Here is a 22,732-nt window from a genome sequence, read left to right as displayed (position 1 = left end):
GCATTAGTTTTGCTTTGGAGACTTAATCATGTGATTAAGACACTTTTTTTTAAAGCTAGAATTCATGCTGAGAGGGCTTAATCCCCAGTAATAGTGGACTAAGCTACAGGCACATGAGAAGTGAGCTTCGGGCAACCTCGGTGGCTGTCAGCTGCTATTTACTGGACCAACAGGAGGAGATCCAGGTCCATGTATCCTGCATCCAAGCTCTGCTTCCAAGAGAGAAAGAGAGAGAGAATAATCACTAACACCAATTCCATTAATAAATACGCCCTAAGTTGATGAAATTTATTTCCTTTCTGTACAGTTAGTTGGCTGCAATGCAGCCATTCTTTGAAAACAACCGCCAGAGAGGAGCAGTGGTGAGCTCTACCGGCTACAAAATTCAACACCCTTCCTTCCTGCCGGTGGTAGTTCGTTTTAAACTTTACAACACTAATAAAACTCACTAGTGTGTTGTTTGGTGTAGAGATAATTCCAGAGCATCTCATTTCTTCTGGAGAGAGATGTTCCAGAGGTACAGGCAGCATCAGACAGTAACAAGAAACACCGGCGAAGACGTACATCAACACCAATGACTACCCAAGACAATTTCATTCCATGTTCTTAAAACTTTAAACTTTAGAGCGTGCTTTCTTATTTAAGGCAACACTAATTAAAAGTAACCTTTAATAATAAAAGGTATAATTAAGGAGTTCCATTAATAGATTTAACAACAACAAAGGAAAAACAAGTCCAAGGTCAACACTCTGACTATCTCTTATCGATTTGACGTAATTTAATTTTCTTAAAAATTGGAATTTTTACTAAAAAAGACAATTGCAATCCACTTCCGGCCAACTGAGTATTTCTAATCGATAATTTCAATTAGACATTTCGATTTCACAAAGATGATAAAACTGTTCAATAAACTGATACAGCAATTTACAGGAATAAAATAATCTCACATTTTCATTGTAGTTCAGCCACTGGTTATACACAGAACAACAACTCTGCTTTAGGCGCCACGGTAGCCGAGCGGTTAGAGGCGAGACCTGCGAAGCTAATATGAATTGTTGGTTAGTGGGTTCGATTCCTGGACTTTAGGCTTTAGATTTTATATAATGATTAATAAAAGAAATTTACAGTAAAGTATGTTTGCTAGTCGCCTCCGTCCACGACACCTAATTGGTAGTTGAACTTTAAGCCCTACTTCAAAAAATAGGCGTTTACTTTACTTTACTTACAATTCTACTTTATTGTTTCAACATTAATAAATAATCCAGGGGATAATAAAGAATGGCAAATTACTATTAGGATCCTTGCATAAATTATTTTGTAAATTAAAGTAAAAGGTGAGCGTGGTCATATAAGTAATTGATTAAAAATAATAATAAATAAAGGACTAAGAACATAAAAGTACGACCTTCTTTCTGCACGAACTGTGTAGTAACTTTAAATTATACTAGGCAGTATTCTAGAAGAGAGGACGAGGGGTGTGGGAGAGAGACAGCAAGTACAATAAAATGGCGACCACGTAAAGGGCTGGAGATATATGGAGCTCTTAAAGGGTATGTTTAGAACAAATAAAACCCTAAATGTAATTTATGCAGCTTAAATTTAAAAAAAAACTTTTTAATATAAACTTAATTTACGGTTATTAAATTCCTTTTCCCCCCCCCAAAAAAAAATCTGAATTTGGTGGAAATAGAAGGATATGGTGGACGTGAGCTAAAGAAAATTATCAAGTGGGAAAGCTATCCTGCTTAGCACAAAAACAAAGCGGGAACTAGTACAGTATCTTGTGTGAAGAGTGCGTAAGGGAGAAATGTCCGAGACCAGATGAGGTGACATCATCATCCAAGTATTGCTGCCTAGTGGAGAACTCTAAGCTTAGTTCTGGGAGGTCAGAACACACAATCACCGCAGTACCACGGCAGAGGAAGGACACAGACTTCAGAGTAAGGCTTGGTTCCTATCTAATTTATGGGATTTGGTAAAGCCCCTAGCTAAGCTCCAGCAGGAGGTGGAAAGTGGTTGCCGCCAGGAAGGTAAGAGAAGGGTTACAATGACTTCCACACAGAGCAAGGTTATAAGGAGAAAAAGCTCACCTCCTACTGTTGCAGAAGTAGCGATGGTTTCTCACAAAAGGATCTACCGGATGAAACCATCACCATTCCACCCCTCCTAACACTCTCAAAATCCATTTCATTATTTGTGGCGCATTAACATCTCGTGAAGATCATTGGCGCCCGGAGCTCTGCCCAGCCTCCGCACAGTGTTCACTCTAAAATTAGTTTTTAGGTGCACTATGACGTCTAGCTTCTGCAAACCGTCTCATTTTAGTACAGGTGAAGGATCAAGATAGGAATTTTAAATCACCTGGGTAAGTTGGAAAGAAGAGGACATCTGGGTGCGAGTGACCCCCAGCCAAATGCTTATTCACCAAGATATCAAGTACCACAAGGCCCCGGGCTTAATGTATTCCAATTAGCAACTTTGCAAAGATGCTTCCTTTTCTTGGTGTGCAGATGTTTTCCAGCCTAAAAGAAGAAAGATACTCTTCGTATTATAAAAGAAGAGTGGGGAAAAAAAATCATCAATAAGAAGAGTGCCCGAGATGAAAAGCGCCGATCCTAAAAGAAAAGCGAGAACGAACCACTCCAAGGAGAGTATAAACATAAAGAACTAACTGAATTACCGTTTTGATTAATGTAACTTACACATCTGAGACAGCGCCAGTGTTGACACATGCAGAAGTGGTTGCAAAGAAGACCAAGTCTTGAATGTCTATGAATGGAGTTGAAGACTTCAATGCTAGTCACCAGTGAATAGAGCGAAAGGCCACTCGGCGCTAATGAAAGGTGCCTCCATCAACTCCTCCTACCACCACCCAACCATTTTCCAATTTAAATGCAAAAACCACCGACCAAAAGGAGAAACCAGGTGTGAACGTTGTGATACAAGTTACCCCATAATCCAACCCAAGAAAAATGGTTGAACCGAAAGCCTAGATCTAAAGTGGGCCATGAAAAGAATAACCATTAAAAAGAAATCGTTAAAAAGCGAACGCGAATATAAGTTACGAAGTTATTAATCGATAGTTCCAAATAGTAGTGCTATTAACTGTCAATAATAATAATAATCAAAAAAACCCAACTAAAACCATTATTTACAAACAACCAGGCCAATCTTAGCCTAATCATGACAACTCCAATTCAAAAGTTTATCACTTTTCCTATGGTTCAGAGTTCAAAGAATCTTTACCAAAATGTTCTATAGCTCTATAACTGACATAAAAAGCAATGTTTTAATAATGACAGTTATTGTGATATGGAAGGTTAAATTTTGAAGGTTTTTTAAATCGTTCAAATTTTAAACCTCTATATCTCTCTTTCTGTTGTTTCGATTTTAATGAATCCTTTACTAAATTGTAGAGAAAACCGAGCTCTATAACTGACATAAATAGCAATGTTTACCATACTTATTAGGAGAGCATTAGAGAAGTTGGCAAACTAACACCCATGAATGTTTCTTAGAAACCCACATCACAGTGATACTTTGGGCACCCTAAGTCTTCTTGGGTTGGGGTGAGGAGAGAAGATAGTGAAAAGTCCGCCGTCAGAAAGGGAACGAGTTTTGTGTTGAGTGAACTGGAGGAACTGGTTTTCAAGGTGGACTTAGCAAATTTTGTGAATGAATGGTGTGTTCACAGGTTTGGGTTGGGGTTGAAGGTAGTATATATATAGTTAAGTGGAAGATTACACCATTACGAAGTTGGCTGCCACGTATCAGAGTGTGTTTATATACGGGCACGATTTTCTAGCCCGCACTAATTCCTATAGTTTTAGTTTGGTCAGTAGTTCTGTGTTCTAGGCTCTGGGCGCCTAGACAACGAGTGTCCACGCACTGATAAGCCAACTACAGTCTGTGTGTCGGCTAGCAGAGTACGTAAACGGAAGTAGTCGTGGTGGAAAACTATTCTGTGCGCGTTAGTGTAATATACATTCTCTTCACTCTAACGCACACATTGCGCCGAGAAATTCCTTCAAATACATAATACACTTCCACTGCAAAGTTTATTTAATACGAACACACGCACAGTGCACTAACAATAACTACCTCAGATTATAATAGGGAGAATAATAAAGGGAATAAATTATAACTGGTCCTCTCTCCCGCAATGCTCTCTTTCTCTCACAGACACACTCACACACAGACACAGACATGGGGGTACACAGCGTATGGTTTTTAGATAATTAAGAGATTTGATGAAGTTAACCTTTCTCTTTCTCCCTCCCTCTCCCTCACCCCGCTCTCTTTCTCTCTCAGAGCACTGCACTATTACAACAAATAGAAGTTTACCATCAGAGAGAGCTGCGTATATTTTGCCCAAGTTTTAGTAGCAACAAATTTCATAACTAAATTTATGCATACCTCTGGTAGAACAGCGAATATTCTAAACACTTTTAGAATTTATTAAATTCAATTTTATTTAGTAAAGTCATCGCCTATTTTTTTTCAGGCGGGGCTTAACGTCCAACTACCAATTAGGGTGTCGAGGACGGAGGCGACTAGCAAACATACTTTACTGTAAATTTATTTTTAAATAAAATCCAAGGCCTAAAGACCGGGAATCGAACCTACTAAACCAACAATACATATTAGCATTGCGGGTCTAGTATCTTAACCACTCGGCTACCCTGGCGCCTGTATACTAGGTAACTCATCTTTTTCTTTTTACAGTTGAATGACTGTTAAAACATTCTTCTGACAACTCAGGCACGAGGGAGAGCATTCTGTTTGTACTGATTTTATACTTAAAAGCAGAGGAAAGCCAAAGTGGTCTATATAGACCCCTATATAGAGCCAGGGGGTTTTCGAAGGAAAAACAATTTCGAACCCAATATAGGCGAACCTTGCAAAGAAACACCAGGCACACACCCATCTCATTAATTAAGAAGCAATACTGTAGTTACTTTACTTATTTATAATTACTTATTATTTAATAAATATTAAGATATTTAAATTTCAACATTAAGATATTTTTCATAAAAACTATTGTTACACAATGTAAAATTACTTTAATAAATGTTTAAATTCATAAAATAAATGTACAAAGACAAGTACCTAATAGATAGTTTTATTTTTAATTAACTGAAAATTACTTTTACGGGGGGGGTCGATGGAGATTTCGAAAAATTATATAGGGGGGGTCCATGATCCAAAAAAGTATTGGCGACCCCTGCTTAAAAGTATATACCGGAAGTGTTTCTTTGTTTTGGCTACTTCCGAGTTTGAAAAAGTGACTTTTAGAAAATTGTGTTCGCGCGATTTAACACAAAATCGCCGGAAACTGAAAACTGAAACTTCACTAATTTTGCCTGTCGCAGCACGCATGTTTATTTCTTCCCTCCCCTTTGACCCTATTTCATACTTTCATTCAACATCAGAGAGGTTTATCAATCAGTTTGGTGCAGACAATTTTTTTACTCTTTCGACTACCAGAAAATTCGAATTGTAATTTAGCGAAATATTTCTGTACAAAATATTATTTCTTTTTGTTTTTTTTTAATATGAATTATGGATTACTGTTTCTGATTGATTTTAGATTTTCCTTCATCTTTAGATGGACCAAACTGTTTCATTACACTGAAATGATCAATCATCCTCTCTCTTATTGAATGAAAATCAAATGTCCATCCTAAAATGCCATTCCGGTATGAAGTACGCTTATTGGACAAGGATCGGGCCAGCCAATGCACCATCATTCTGCCAAGCTGGTGTTGCTTCATCACCATCAATAATATCACATTTCTTAAACTCGGCACTTTCATTCTGCCAGTCTAATGCCTCATCTCCATCAATAATATCACTTTTCTGAAACTCGGCACCTTCATTCTATCCAAAACGAGCGTCATCAATCGTAGAAAGTGCTTTGGAGAATTAGGAAAAACTTTTTGAAATATCTTCTCTCAAACTATTGTTATCCCTTTCTATTCCCAAAGACCCCCTCCAAAAAAAATTGTGAGGTTGACTCCCCTTTATCCCAAAATCTCAATATGCGTTTCTAACACGTGCATAAAATTTATGTGTATAAATTCGTGTTCCAAGAATAATATCTATAGGTGACCGGAAGTGTGTGCGTGTTTGCCGAATGTTTTTCTTCAACTTTCTAAGTAATTGTTTTGTGAAAACTTGAAAAAAACCTTGCCGTAATACAGTATCTTGCTTAATGGAACTTCTATTATCGTAAACATTATACGTTAATTAGATTTACAAAAGCGCTAACTTTTTGAAATAAACTTTGCACTATTATAAAATATTATTACTCCTCTGTTATCTATAGTAAACAAACATAGCTAACAAACAATAACAACAGTAATAACAGTCACGACAGAAGGACCATTATACTCTACAGTACTGTCCAAACTTCTAGCGACCAAAGGAACTCCTTCCCTAAGCACCTAATTGGATAAAATAACGTGTTGTTTACAATAAATTTTGTTAAGGCACCAACAACATTCATTAAACACAATATCTTGGTTTAAAACTTTTTTTTTTTTTTGAAACAATAACATTTATAATAGAACTTACCATTTCATTATTTAATATTAACTGTCAAAAATAAATATAGAACACCTTATCAATACGAAACTTTCAGAAAAGCTTGTTGCCTATTGTTTATTAAAGAAACGAACACATTATTATTTGTTATGGAAACAATAACGAAGACAATGCGCGTGCGCGCACGCACGTCATCATACAGAAATACACATTTTAAGACCACGTGCAACTAAAAAGTGGTCTAAAAAAATTTAAAAAAAATTGGTCTATATTTTTGAGCTTACCACAACTGTTCTGTTTGTCAGTCTTTGATCAGCTTAACTCAAAAAAAAGAGGAGCAAACAAATATCACCGACAGACTGTGCAGAAGATCGAAAGACAATAAGACTGTTGGCGGGGGGAAAAAAAACCAAACCGGAAGTGCCAGTTTACTTGATCGATTCTTTTTCTTTTTTTTTTTTTTTTTTTTTAGATTTTCTTGAAAATGGCACCAAATTTTTTTTACAAGGAGGCCGGAAATGCATATTTCTCTACGTAACTAGTACGTAACTTTAAAGGAATTTTTCTTTTAACGATAACAAGCCATTGTTAAATGTAATATAATACGATGATGTTAATGTATTTTGCACTTAATTTTCTGTATTGGGGTGTGGGGTGGGGGAATGGTTAGAACCACGTCACCTAAACAAAAGCCCCACTGGAGGTGGTTAGATATCTGGGCAGTCCACCTGCCGCCCACATTTTGTGTCTGTATTGGTAGTAAAAACATGTTCTTTACCGCCCCCGACAATACTCGTTCCCAAGGTACTCTTAATTTACCTGCTAATATATACTCTGTGTGTATCTATAATGCACAGATACATTTTTTTTTTTTTTGCATTTTCATCTGTCCAGCGCCACACAGCTACTGCGGAAGCTGATTATATTGAGAATTTAGTATAAAAACTATGAAGACTCGTTAATAATTAATGGAGATCCTTGAAACTGATACTGCGAAACTAATTACTTGAGATCTAGTTCAATTTTCTCCTTAACCCTTTCCAGCTCGACGATGCCACATATGGCGTCACTAGTTTAAAATGTATTCGTATTTCATGCTTAATTTTGGCCAAATGATAAAATTGACATCATTTTAGTTTTCTTTCATGTCTGTTGAGAGCAGCACAAGTCGTAATTATTACATTTCTTTCGCATTTTTTCTGTATAATAATTCAGTCTGGAAAGGGTTAAGTCGGTTTCTCTGTTTAAAGCGCTAAAACCTGAATCTACTCGATGAAAGGAGATCTAACTTTCCATCTTTTCAGTAAATTGAACAACATTTTCCATAACTTTAAATTTCACGCCTTGCGCTACTTCCTTTTCTCCTGCCAATTTTCAACCCATTATATCTGCTACATTTATAGATCTGTGCACAAAATAACTATAGATTTTAATTGAGAAAAACAAAGTGTATAAGAGAAAAAAATTCCGTACCAATACGTGGTTCACAGTGGGAGATATAGAACGGCCATAATTTTACAGAATTTCATGACCCAAACAATTTTCAACCATTTATATCTGCTACATTTATAGATCTGTGCACAAAATAACTATAGTTTTTAATTGAGAAAAACAAAGTGTATAAGAGAAAAAAATTCCAAATCAATACGTGGTTCAAAGTGGGAGATATAGAACAGCCATAATTTTACAGAATTTCATGACCCAAAAAATTTTCAAACCTTTATATCTGCTACATTTATAGATCTGTGCACAAAATAACTATAGTTTTTAATTGAGAAAAACAAAGTGTATAAGAGAAAAAAATTCCCCACCAATACGTGGTTCACAGTGGGAGATATAGAACGGCCATAATTTTACAGAATTTCATGACCCAAAAAATTTTCAACCCTTTATATCTGCTACATTTATAGATCTGTGCACAAAATAACTATAGATTTTAATTGAGAAAAACAAAGTGTATAAGAGAAAAAAATTCCGAACCAATACGTGGTTCACAGTGGGAGATATAGAACGGCCATAATTTTACAGAATTTCATGACCCAAAAAATGTTCAAACCTTTATATCTGCTACATTTATTGATCTGTGCACAAAATAACTATAGTTTTTAATTGAGAAAAACAAAGTGTATAAGAGAAAAAAATTCCGCACCAATACGTGGTTCACAGTGGGAGATATAGAACGGCCATAATTTTACAGAATTTCATGACCCAAAAAATTTTCAACCCTTTATATCTGCTACATTTATAGATCTGTGCACAAAATAACTATAGTTTTTAATTGAGAAAAACAAAGTGTATAAGAGAAAAAAATTCCCCACCAATACGTGGTTCACAGTGGGAGATATAGAACAGCCATAATTTTACAGAATTTCATGACCCAAAAAATTTTCAAACCTTTATATCTGCTACATTTATAGATCTGTGCACAAAATAACTATAGTTTTTAATTGAGAAAAACAAAGTGTATAAGAGAAAAAAATTCCGCACCAATACGTGGTTCACAGTGGGAGATATAGAACGGCCATAATTTTACAGAATTTCATGGCCCAAAAAATGTTCAAACCTTTATATCTGCTACATTTATTGATCTGTGCACAAAATAACTATAGTTTTTAATTGAGAAAAACAAAGTGTATAAGAGAAAAAAATTCCGCACCAATACGTGGTTCACAGTGGGAGATATAGAACGGCCATAATTTTACAGAATTTCATGACCCAAAAAATTTTCAACCCTTTATATCTGCTACATTTATAGATCTGTGCACAAAATAACTATAGTTTTTAATTGAGAAAAACAAAGTGTATAAGAGAAAAAAATTCCGCACCAATACGTGGTTCACAGTGGGAGATATAGAACGGCCATAATTTTACAGAATTTCATGACCCAAAAAATTTTCAACCCTTTATATCTGCTACATTTATAGATCTGTGCACAAAATAACTATAGATTTTAATTGAGAAAAACAAAGTGTATAAGAGAAAAAAATTCCGAACCAATACGTGGTTCACAGTGGGAGATATAGAACGGCCATAATTTTACAGAATTTCATGACCCAAACCATTTTCAACCCTTTATATCTGCTACATTTATAGATCTGTGCACAAAATAACTATAGTTTTTAATTGAGAAAAACAAAGTGTATAAGAGAAAAAAAATCCATATCAATACGTGGTTCACAGTGGGAGATATAGAAAAGCCATAATTTTACAGAATTTCATGACCCAAAAAATTTTCAACCTTTTATATCTGCTACATTTATAGATCTGTGCACAAAATAACTATAGTTTTTAATTGAGAAAAACAAAGTGTATAAGAGAAAAAAATTCCGTACCAATACGTGGTTCACAGTGGGAGATATAGAAAGGTCATATATTTACAGAATTTCATGACCCAAAAAATTTTCAACCCTTTATATCTGCTACATTTATAGATCTGTGCACAAAATAACTATAGTTTTTAATTGAGAAAAACAAAGTGTATAAGAGAAAAAAATTCCATATCAATACGTGGTTCACAGTGGGAGATATAGAACGGCCATAATTTTACAGAATTACATGACCCAAAAAATTTTCAACCCTTTATATCTGCTACATTTATAGATCTGTGCACAAAATAACTATAGTTTTTAATTGAGAAAAACGAAGTGTATAAGAGAAAAAAATTCCATACCAATACGTGGTTCACAGTGGGAGATATAGAACGGTCATAATTTTACAGAATTTCATGACCCAAAAAATTGTCAACCATTTATATCTGCTACATTTATAGATCTGTGCACAAAATAAATATAGTTTTTAATTGAGAAAAACAAAGTGTATAAGAGAAAAAAAATCCAAATCAATACGTGGTTCACAGTGGGAGATATAGAACAGCCATAATTTTACAGAATTTCATGACCCAAAAAATGTTCAAACCTTTATATCTGCTACATTTATTGATCTGTGCACAAAATAACTATAGTTTTTAATTGAGAAAAACAAAGTGTATAAGAGAAAAAAATTCCGCACCAATACGTGGTTCACAGTGGGAGATATAGAACGGCCATAATTTTACAGAATTTCATGACCCAAAAAAATTTCAACCCTTTATATCTGCTACATTTATAGATCTGTGCACAAAATAACTATAGTTTTTAATTGAGAAAAACAAAGTGTATAAGAGAAAAAAATTCCATATCAATACGTGGTTCACAGTGGGAGATATAGAACGGCCATAATTTTACAGAATTACATGACCCAAAAAATTTTCAACCCTTTATATCTGCTACATTTATAGATCTGTGCACAAAATAACTATAGTTTTTAATTGAGAAAAACGAAGTGTATAAGAGAAAAAAATTCCATACCAATACGTGGTTCACAGTGGGAGATATAGAACGGTCATAATTTTACAGAATTTCATGACCCAAAAAATTGTCAACCATTTATATCTGCTACATTTATAGATCTGTGCACAAAATAAATATAGTTTTTAATTGAGAAAAACAAAGTGTATAAGAGAAAAAAAATCCAAATCAATACGTGGTTCACAGTGGGAGATATAGAACAGCCATAATTTTACAGAATTTCATGACCCAAAAAATGTTCAAACCTTTATATCTGCTACATTTATTGATCTGTGCACAAAATAACTATAGTTTTTAATTGAGAAAAACAAAGTGTATAAGAGAAAAAAATTCCGCACCAATACGTGGTTCACAGTGGGAGATATAGAACGGCCATAATTTTACAGAATTTCATGACCCAAAAAAATTTCAACCCTTTATATCTGCTACATTTATAGATCTGTGCACAAAATAACTATAGTTTTTAATTGAGAAAAACAAAGTGTATAAGAGAAAAAAATTCCGTACCAATACGTCGTTCACAGTGGGAGATATAGAACGGCCATAATTTTACAGAATTTCATGACCCAAAAAATTTTCAACCCTTTATATCAGCTACATTTATAGATCTGTGCACAAAATAACTATAGTTTTTAATTGAGAAAAACAAAGTGTATAAGAGAAAAAAATTCCATATCAATACGTGGTTCACAGTGGGAGATATAGAACGGCCATAATTTTACAGAATTTCATGACCCAAAAAATTTTAAACCCTTTATATCTGCTACATTTATAGATCTGTGCACAAAATAACGATAGATTTTAATTGAGAAAAACAAAGTGTATAAGAGAAAAAAATTCCGTACCAATACGTGGTTCACAGTGGGAGATATAAAACGGCCATAATTTTACAGAATTTCATGACCCAAACAATTTTCAACCCTTTATATCTGCTACATTTATAGATCTGTGCACAAAATAACTATAGTTTTTAATTGAGAAAAACAAAGTGTATAAGAGAAAAAAATTCCATATCTACATGTGGTTCACAGTGGGAGATATAGAACGGCCATAATTTTACAGAATTTCATGACCCAAAAAAATTTCAACCATTTTTATCTGCTACATTTATAGATCTGTGCACAAAATAACTATAGTTTTTAATTGAGAAAAACAAAGTGTATAAGAGAAAAAAATTCCGTACCAATACGTGGTTCACAGTGGGAGATATAGAACAGCCATAATATTAGAGAATTTCATGACCCAAAAAATTTTCAAATCTTTATATCTGCTACAATTATAGATCTGTGCACAAAATAACTATAGTTTTTAATTGAGAAAAACAAAGTGTATAAGAGAAAAAAATTCCATATCTATATGTGGTTCACAGTGGGAGATATAGAACGGCCATAATTTTACAGAATTTCACGACCCAAAAAAATTTCAACCATTTATATCTGCTACATTTATAGATCTGTGCACAAAATAACTATAGTTTTTAATTGAGAAAAACAAAGTGTATAAGAGAAAAAAATTCCGTACCAATACGTGGTTCATAGTTGGAGATATAGAACAGCCATAATATTAGAGAATTTCATGACCCAAAAAATTTTCAAACCTTTATATCTGCTACATTTAAAGATCTGTGCACAAAATAACTTTAGTTTTTAATTGAGAAAAACAAAGTGTATAAGAGAAAAAAAATTCCGTACCAATACGTGGTTCACAGTGGGAGATATAGAACGGCCATAATTTTACAGAATTTCATGACCCAAACAATTTTCAAACAATTAATATCTGCTACATTTATAGATCTGTGCACAAAATAACTATAGTTTTTAATTGAGAAAAACAAAGTGTATAAGAGAAAAAAATTCCATACCAATACGTGGTTCACAGTGGGAGATATAGAACGGTCATAATTTTACAGAATTTCATGACCCAAAAAAATTTCAACCCTTTATATCTGCTACATTTATAGATCTGTGCACAAAATAACTATAGTTTTTAATTAAGAAAAAGAAAGTGTATAAGAGAAAAAAATTCCAAATCAATACGTGGTTCACAGTGGGAGATATAGAACAGCCATAATTTTACAGAATTTCATGACCCAAAAAATTTTCAAACCTTTATATCTGCTACATTTATAGATCTGTGCACAAAATAACTATAGTTTTTAATTAAGAAAAACAAAGTGTATAAGAGAAAAAAATTCCGCACCAATACGTGGTTCACAGTGGGAGAATATAGAACGGCCATAATTTTACAGAATTTCATGACCCAAAAAATTTTCAACCCTTTATATCTGCTACATTTATAGATCTGTGCACAAAATAACTATAGATTTTAATTGAGAAAAACAAAGTGTATAAGAGAAAAAAAATCCATATCAATACGTGGTTCACAGTGGGAGATATAGAACGGTCATAATTTTACAGAATTTCATGACCCAAAAAATTGTCAACCATTTATATCTGCTACATTTATAGATCTGTGCACAAAATAACTATAGTTTTTAATTGAGAAAAACAAAGTGTATAAGAGAAAAAAATTCCGCACCAATACGTGGTTCACAGTGGGAGATATAGAACGGCCATAATTTTACAGAATTTCATGACCCAAAAAATTTTCAACCCTTTATATCTGCTACATTTATAGATCTGTGCACAAAATAACTATAGTTTTTAATTGAGAAAAACAAGTGTATAAGAGAAAAAAATTCCGTACCAATACGTCGTTCACAGTGGGAGATATAGAACGGCCATAATTTTACAGAATTTCATGACCCAAAAAATTTTCAACCCTTTATATCAGCTACATTTATAGATCTGTGCACAAAATAACTATAGTTTTTAATTGAGAAAAACAAAGTGTATAAGAGAAAAAAATTCCATATCAATACGTGGTTCACAGTGGGAGATATAGAACGGCCATAATTTTACAGAATTTCATGACCCAAAAAATTTTCAACCCTTTATATCTGCTACATTTATTGATCTGTGCACAAAATAACGATAGATTTTAATTGAGAAAAACAAAGTGTATAAGAGAAAAAAATTCCGTACCAATACGTGGTTCACAGTGGGAGATATAAAACGGCCATAATTTTACAGAATTTCATGACCCAAACAATTTTCAACCCTTTATATCTGCTACATTTATAGATCTGTGCACAAAATAACTATAGTTTTTAATTGAGAAAAACAAAGTGTATAAGAGAAAAAAATTCCAAATCAATACGTGGTTCACAGTGGGAGATATAGAACAGCCATAATTTTACAGAATTTCATGACCCAAAAAATTTTCAAACGTTTATATCTGCTACATTTATAGATCTGTGCACAAAATAACTATAGTTTTTAATTGAGAAAAACAAAGTGTATAAGAGAAAAAAATTCCGCACCAATACGTGGTTCACAGTGGGAGATATAGAACGGCCATAATTTTACAGAATTTCATGACCCAAAAAATTTTCAACCCTTTATATCTGCTACATTTATAGATCTGTGCACAAAATAACTATAGATTTTAATTGAGAAAAACAAAGTGTATAAGAGAAAAAAAATCCATATCAATACGTGGTTCACAGTGGGAGATATAGAACGGTCATAATTTTACAGAATTTCATGACCCAAAAAATTGTCAACCATTTATATCTGCTACATTTATAGATCTGTGCACAAAATAACTATAGTTTTTAATTGAGAAAAACAAAGTGTATAAGAGAAAAAAATTCCGCACCAATACGTGGTTCACAGTGGGAGATATAGAACGGCCATAATTTTACAGAATTTCATGACCCAAAAAATTTTCAACCCTTTATATCTGCTACATTTATAGATCTGTGCACAAAATAACTATAGTTTTTAATTGAGAAAAACAAAGTGTATAAGAGAAAAAAATTCCGTACCAATACGTCGTTCACAGTGGGAGATATAGAACGGCCATAATTTTACAGAATTTCATGACCCAAAAAATTTTCAACCCTTTATATCAGCTACATTTATAGATCAGTGCACAAAATAACTATAGTTTTTAATTGAGAAAAACAAAGTGTATAAGAGAAAAAAATTCCATATCAATACGTGGTTCACAGTGGGAGATATAGAAGGGCCATAATTTTACAGAATTTCATGACCCAAAAAATTTTCAACCCTTTATATCTGCTACATTTATTGATCTGTGCACAAAATAACGATAGATTTTAATTGAGAAAAACAAAGTGTATAAGAGAAAAAAATTCCGTACCAATACGTGGTTCACAGTGGGAGATATAAAACGGCCATAATTTTACAGAATTTCATGACCCAAACAATTTTCAACCCTTTATATCTGCTACATTTATAGATCTGTGCACAAAATAACTATAGTTTTTAATTGAGAAAAACAAAGTGTATAAGAGAAAAAAATTCCATATCTATATGTGGTTCACAGTGGGAGATATAGAACGGCCATAATTTTACAGAATTTCATGACCCAAAAAAATTTCAACCATTTATATCTGCTACATTTATAGATCTGTGCACAAAATAACTATAGTTTTTAATTGAGAAAAACAAAGTGTATAAGAGAAAAAAATTCCGTACCAATACGTGGTTCACAGTGGGAGATATAGAACAGCCATAATATTAGAGAATTTCATGACCCAAAAAATTTTCAAACCTTTATATCTGCTACATTTATAGATCTTTGCACAAAATAACTATAGTTTTTAATTGAGAAAAACAAAGTGTATAAGAGAAAAAAATTCCATATCTATATGTGGTTCACAGTGGGAGATATAGAACGGCCATAATTTTACAGAATTTCATGACCCAAAAAAATTTCAACCATTTATATCTGCTACATTTATAGATCTGTGCACAAAATAACTATAGTTTTTAATTGAGAAAAACAAAGTGTATAAGAGAAAAAAATTCCGTACCAATACGTGGTTCACAGTGGGAGATATAGAACAGCCATAATATTAGAGAATTTCATGACCCAAAAAATTTTCAAACCTTTATATCTGCTACATTTATAGATCTGTGCACAAAATAACTATAGTTTTTAATTGAGAAAAACAAAGTGTATAAGAGAAAAAAATTCCGTACCAATACGTGGTTCACAGTGGGAGATATAGAACGGCCATAATTTTACAGAATTTCATGACCCAAAAAAATTTCAACCATTTATATCTGCTACATTTATAGATCTGTGCACAAAATAACTATAGTTTTTAATTGAGAAAAACAAAGTGTATAAGAGAAAAAAATTCCGTACCAATACGTGGTTCACAGTGGGAGATATAGAACAGCCATAATATTAGAGAATTTCATGACCCAAAAAATTTTCAAACCTTTATATCTGCTACATTTATAGATCTGTGCACAAAATAACTTTAGTTTTTAATTGAGAAAAACAAAGTGTATAAGAGAAAAAAAATCCATATCAATTCGTGGTTCACAGTGGGAGATATAGAACGGCCATAATTTTACAGAATTTCATGACCCAAAAAATTTTCAACCTTTTATATCTGCTACATTTATAGATCTGTGCACAAAATAACTATAGTTTTTAATTGAGAAAAACAAAGTGTATAAGAGAAAAAAATTTCGTACCATTACGTGGTTCACAGTGGGAGATTTAGAACGGTCATAATTTTACAGAATTTCATGACCCAAAAAATTTTCAACCCTTTATATCTGCTACATTTATAGATCTGTGCACAAAATAACTATAGTTTTTAATTGAGAAAAACAAAGTGTATAAGAGAAAAAAATTCCATATCAATACGTGGTTCACAGTGGGAGATATAAAACGGCCATAATTTTACAGAATTTCATGACCCAAAAAATTTTCAACCCTTTATATCTGCTACATTTATAGTTCTGTGCACAAAATAACTATAGTTTTTAATTGAGTAAAACAAAGTGTATAAGAGAAAAAAATTCCATACCAATACGTGGTTCACAGTGGGAGATATAGAACGGCCATAATTTTACAGAATTTCATGACCCAAAAAATTTTCAACCCTTTATATCTGCTACATTTATAGATCTGTGCACAAAATAACTATAGTTTTTAATTGAGAAAAACAAAGTGTATAAGAGAAAAAAATTCCATACCAATACGTGGTTCACAGTGGGAGATTTAGAACGGTCATAATTTTACAGAATTTCATGACCCAAAAAATTTTCAACCCTTTATATCTGCTACATTTATAGATCTGTGCACAAAATAACTATAGTTTTTAATTGAGAAAAACAAAGTGTATAAGAGAAAAAAATTCCATATCAATACGTGGTTCACTGTGGGAGATATAGAACGGCCATAATTTTACAGAATTTCATGACCCAAAAAAATTTCAACCATTTATATCTGCTACATTTATAGTTCTGTGCACAAAATAACTATAGTTTTTAATTGAGTAAAACAAAGTGTATAAGAGAAAAAAATTCCATACCAATATGTGGTTCACAGTGGGAGATATAGAACGGCCATAATTTTACAGAATTTCATGACCCAAAAAATTTTCAACCGTTTATATCTGCTACATTTATAGATCTGTGCACAAAATAACTATAGTTTTTAATTGAGAAAAACAAAGTGTATAAGAGAAAAAAATTCCATATCAATACGTGGTTCACAGTGGGAGATATAGAACGGCCATAATTTTACAGAATTTCATGACCCAAAAAATTTTCAACCGTTTATATCAGTGGTTCTTAACCTTTTTTAGACGCGGAGCACAATTATATGTATATATTTTTCTTGCGGAACACTAACATTAAATAATTTGAAATTCGGTATTTTGCAAGAACTTAAAATTAAATTCAAATTAAAAAAATGGAACTATTTTTTGTTTTCGTATCTTTCCTAAGTTTCTAAATTTCAATACATTTAAAATTGAAATTTCGCGGAACACTTGGACCATATTCGCGGAACACCGGTTAGAACCACTGGTCTAGGGACTCGTGAAGAAGTCCAAGTCTACAAAAATTAACCGAAAAGTATTTATTGAAGACGCTTAGAAAAACGGCCTCGCCAAAACGTGGTTCGAACCATTGGTTGAAAAGCCATAAAAGTGGATGATTAAATTAGTTTGATTAACGATTGAAATTGAACTAATTCGGTGATTAAAATTAAAGTTCAATTTAATTCTCAGATTTAATCATAATTTTTTTAGTTTGATTAAATTAGTTTGATTAACGATTAAATCTGAAATTTAATTGATTAAATAATTGTCATATGATTAAAATTACGATTAAATTCTGATTAAAATTAAAAATAAATTTAATCAATTAAATTTAGAATTTAATTGTTTTTTTAATCAGTGCCCAACTCTGGCTAAGGGGATAAACCCGAAAAGCATTATGTAATAAATAAATAAGTAAATAAATACAGGCATTGAATACAAGCCGAAAACTGAAACAACAAACAGCATCTTTCACTATAGGACCAAACCACGCCCAACATGAAGGCTTGGATCGTTCCAATAGGTCCACAAGCTACTATCCATGGGTCTGAACTTAAAACTTCACTCGAGGAGGGAAGAGGCTTAGTTCCATACCATTTCTACGAATTTCGCTTAAATAAAGTGTGTTCGAAAAATAAAATTCTAAACAAAAATAGAAGAACTGCGTGATATAGCATGAATGTTGAAAATGTGGTCACTCCCTACAGTGTTGGTTAACATTGTTGATTTTATCCGTGGAAGCGCGCTCGTTATATTCCTGAACGGTTTCGGATTTTCATCCACCATCAGAGGTAAATTAAAAAAAAAAGTAATGCCTATTTTTTCAGGCGGGCTTTACGTCTAACTACCGAATTAGGTGTCGTGGACGGAGGCGATTAGCAAACATACTTTACTGTTAAATTTCTTTTTATTAACCATTAAATAAAATCCAAGGCCTAGACCAGGGGAATAAAACCCACTGAATCAACAATACATCTTGGCTTTACAGGTCTCGCCACTAACCGCTCGGCTATCGTGGCGCCTAGAGGTAAATTAATACAGTTTGGTTTAGAGATTTTGTCTACTTCATTTATTTTTCCGTCTCACACTATAGTAGATGTGATAGACCGTAACCAGTCATGAAACCTGAACTGGTCATCAATAAACATGCGTGCTACAACTAACCACATTTTCAACTAAATTAACCTCTTAGAACCTTCCAAAACATTTAATTACGTAAATTAAGAAAAGTGGAAGTCGTATAAGTGTTCGTACCAGAATTAATATAGTTTCGAAACCAGTTTTCTAGTCCATAAATTAATTAGAAAAGAAGTTAATTACATAGAACAAAAATAAACCATGAAAAAGTTCCAAAATTCATGTTCATTAGTCAATGTCGTACTGTTATAAGACAAATATATATATAATGAGTTGCTTAAGTAAAAGGAAGTGAAGTTCTATTTTTATTCCATCGTCAGTCCATCTTCCATCGAAGGGCGGAGCAAAGCTCCCATGACCGAAGGAAAGACGCTGTTATCCATCCAGGATTTGGATAATGATTAATGTGATTTAGGTAAATAAGTTGAATGAAGAACTGAGGAGTGAACCTCTTCTCTCTTCTCCATCTTGGGAGGGTAAGGATGTTCACGGAGGGGAGGGAAGTGAGTGGTTTTACCCCCTCCCCCTTAAAGAAAACTTGTCAAACTGACTGACAAAAAAGGCCAGCCAGCAAAAGCAGGAAGAGAGTTGCTGGAAACTTGATGGTAGTCCTGAAGGAAGGGACGAAGGAATGAAGTGAACCCACCGGGTTGCCCCCACCACTACACCAAGGAACTGGAAAATTGGATGAAAACTTTTTTAAAATAAAAAAAAACTTTTCCCTTCTTCAGTTTTTCTTCGCTCAGTTCCTTTACTAACCCACATTACAACCACAACTTAGGGTCTGTTGTTTTATAAAAGGTCGAGTCCTTTCCTTTATAAAGGAGGAGGGGGGAAAAAGTGAAATAAATAAATAAAAAATTATCTCCAAACAAATTGCAATGTTCCTTCAATTTGTCGTCATCATGAACAACTTATTCTTCAAGTAATTAGAATTTTTTTTTGGCAGGCTTTACGTCCAACTACCAATTAGGTGTCGTGGATGGAGGCCACTAGCAAACATACTTTACTGTAAATTTCTTTTATTAACCATTAAATAAAATCCAAGGCCTAGACCCGGGGAATAGAACCTACTAAACCAACAATACATCTTAGCTTTGCGGGTCTAGTCTATAACTGCCTAACATTCTTTACTATAAATTTCTCAAATTAACCATTAAATAAAACCCAAAGCCGAGAGACCGGGAATCGAACCCACTAAACCATCAATACAACTTAGCATTGCGGGTCTAGTGTCTTAACCACTCGGCTACCGTGGCGCCTAATTATAAGTTTATACTTAAACGATTGCTATTACAGTCTACTGCCTAGAAAAAATTTCTTAGGCGACACATTTACACTACACCTGAATAAATCATCTTCTAATGATAAATAAAAGTTTGAAACCAGTCAGGGTCACGAAAAATGCCGAGTAAACTCCCAAAAAAAAAAGAGAAAGAGAGAGAAAACGATTTAATAAAGTGACATTTACGATTGGCTGAAAAGAAAACCTTTACGTAAAAAGTTCGAACCTAAGTCAAATATCACATTTGAACTTTCTGACATTTTTTTTTAAAATTTTTGAATTATGTTCGAACCCAGACTGCGTTCATCTCTCTTTCACTGTGGAGTGTAACAATTTTCTTTTTAAAAAAATACACTTTTACCTATTTAAGGTATTCTCAAAATTTTATCCTTAAGAAAGATTCAGTTTGAAAATCTACGCAATTACCAAAAAAATAAATCAATAAATGCTGGAGTGAATCAAAAATTTGTTATATAAAATATGTTTTAAAAATAAATCTCCATCTACATGCTGATATTATTTAGAAAAAAAATACCATCAATTTAAGACAACAATAACATCAATAAAAATCATGAAAATTAATCTTACCTTTTACTTCTAGCCAAAGCGCAAGCGCAAACAAAAAAGAGTAGGTAAGAATTTGAAGTATACATGTCGAAATTTAAATTAAACAATACTTAAAAAGAAATACATTTTTCTTGTACTTGACTTATATAAATTTTATTGATCTGTGACAGAGACATACATCTCACCCAATACAAAAATAAGGTGATTTCATTTAAAATCTAAGCATCTGGTCTTCCATTTTATACCTCCAATAACCAGGACTCTATCTAGTCAGACGCTTAACATGGAACCCTCAAAATGGACTTAGAACTAAAATAAATTACCGTCACAAAGTGTTGAAAAGAGACTTTAGACAAACATTGCCAATCTTATATCGCGTAACAAGACCTAATTAATATTAATTACTAGCCCCTAAATGGAGTACGGGCACGAATTATACGGGATTACCAAACAGTCTGATACATATCGCATTCAAAACCCTACTATCTAAAATTCTATGCACCATAATCAATGCTCTTTTAACGTATCCTAACCTCGCCTAAAAGTTGAGGAAGATGACGCAGCAGATTCAAAGTTTTAATTAGAAAATTAGTGAAAACACGAATGATATCTCTGCAAAGCCTACGGTGTATACTACTGGGTGAGTGTTCGGGAGTTAGTTTAAATGTTGTTAGGGTGGGGTACCCACAGGGTCGGCCAAGATCCCTGAAGAAGTGGCTTACTAGGACAGTTAGGAAAAAATTAAAAAAGGGACATGGTTTTCCCATCTTGTGTTTAGATTTACAACCTTTAGCATTACATCGTTAAAATTCGATTAATCGAGTCAAGTCGATTAATTTCTGAAAAAATTTCCTCAATAACGTTTTTTAAAGTAAGAAAATATGTTCAGTATTCAATCATATGTTTGTCTGATCCTTTATGAAACCTACATTTTTCTGAAAATTTAATAAAAATAATAATAAAAAAAGTTCCCACGCAGAGGTCCCGGGTTCGAATCCAGCTGCGGATCCCTTAGATTTTCTCTTCCTAGGAGCTTCTTACAGCTTACTGTCCGGTGATGGACAGTGTTGTCTTTAACGAGAAAACACTGTCCGGAAGGCTGGCAGTGCACTGAAAAAAGCTCCGGGCGCCTTAGATGTTGACGCGCCTTAAATCATTAAAAAATAAAAATAAAAAAGTCCACTTACTTTTCATGGCGTCGTCCATTCCGCGTAACCTTCCTACCATGGCCGCAATTTCCTCTTTAAATTTATTCTTCTCCTCTATCAGCTTGTCTTCCATTTCCCGTCGCATCTTTCTCTCCATTTCCTTCTCTTTCATTTCCATGGCTTCCTCTAGATGGTCAGCATGGGCTTCCGCTTGCCTCTTCATTTGTTGTCGCATATTACGTTCACATTCTGCTCTCAGCATTAACATCTGTAGCGGAAAAAAGGAAGAAAAAAAAACTATAAGAAATTATTCCAAATAAAGTTCCACAAGTAAAACAACGGCGGCGAACCTGGTGCAGCAAGCTGTCAAAAACAAAAAAGCTTCTTTTAAAGGTTCCCCTAACTAAAAAATCATTTTCGTTCACAAACTAGGCGTACTTCGTAAGCTATCTGGCTTCATTCTGTTAAAAAATAAGAACTAGGGAAGGAGAATCAGCCCAGTGGTTAGCTAATTGGATTCCCATGCGAAGATCCTTGGGTTCGAATTCCACTTGCTGGTCCTTAGATTTCTTTCTTCCTAGGAGCTTCTTACAGCTCACTGTATGGTGTCTGTAACGAGAGAACACAGTCTGGAGGCCGACGGTGCATTGAAAAAAGCTCCGGACTCCATAACTTCTGATGTTGACGCGATTTAAATACCAAAAAATAATAATGGTAAGAGCTTTAGCTATGTTATTCTCTAGAGGTGGAAATCATTCCAGATTGA

General features: G+C 33.5%; 1 protein-coding gene across 2 annotated transcripts in view; it reads right to left on the bottom strand.

Annotated features, from left to right (window-relative positions):
* Positions 1 to 22,732, bottom strand: part of Mitofilin (inner membrane mitochondrial protein mitofilin) — a 44,696-nt gene that overhangs the window by 14,166 nt on the left and 7,798 nt on the right. For both annotated transcript variants that reach the window (XM_074115310.1, XM_074115309.1), the window contains exon 11: positions 22,006 to 22,234. In XM_074115310.1, the coding sequence (XP_073971411.1) occupies positions 22,006 to 22,234 (229 nt within the window). The remainder of the gene's footprint in view (positions 1 to 22,005; positions 22,235 to 22,732) is intronic.

Source organism: Rhodnius prolixus, unplaced genomic scaffold (assembly GCF_049639745.1).
Source record: "Rhodnius prolixus isolate KJV_2025 unplaced genomic scaffold, Rpr scaffold_7, whole genome shotgun sequence".
Classification (NCBI taxonomy): Eukaryota; Metazoa; Arthropoda; class Insecta; order Hemiptera; family Reduviidae; genus Rhodnius; species Rhodnius prolixus.
The sequence above is the reverse complement of the archived record's forward strand: the minus strand, read 5'-3'. Positions and strand labels throughout refer to the sequence as shown.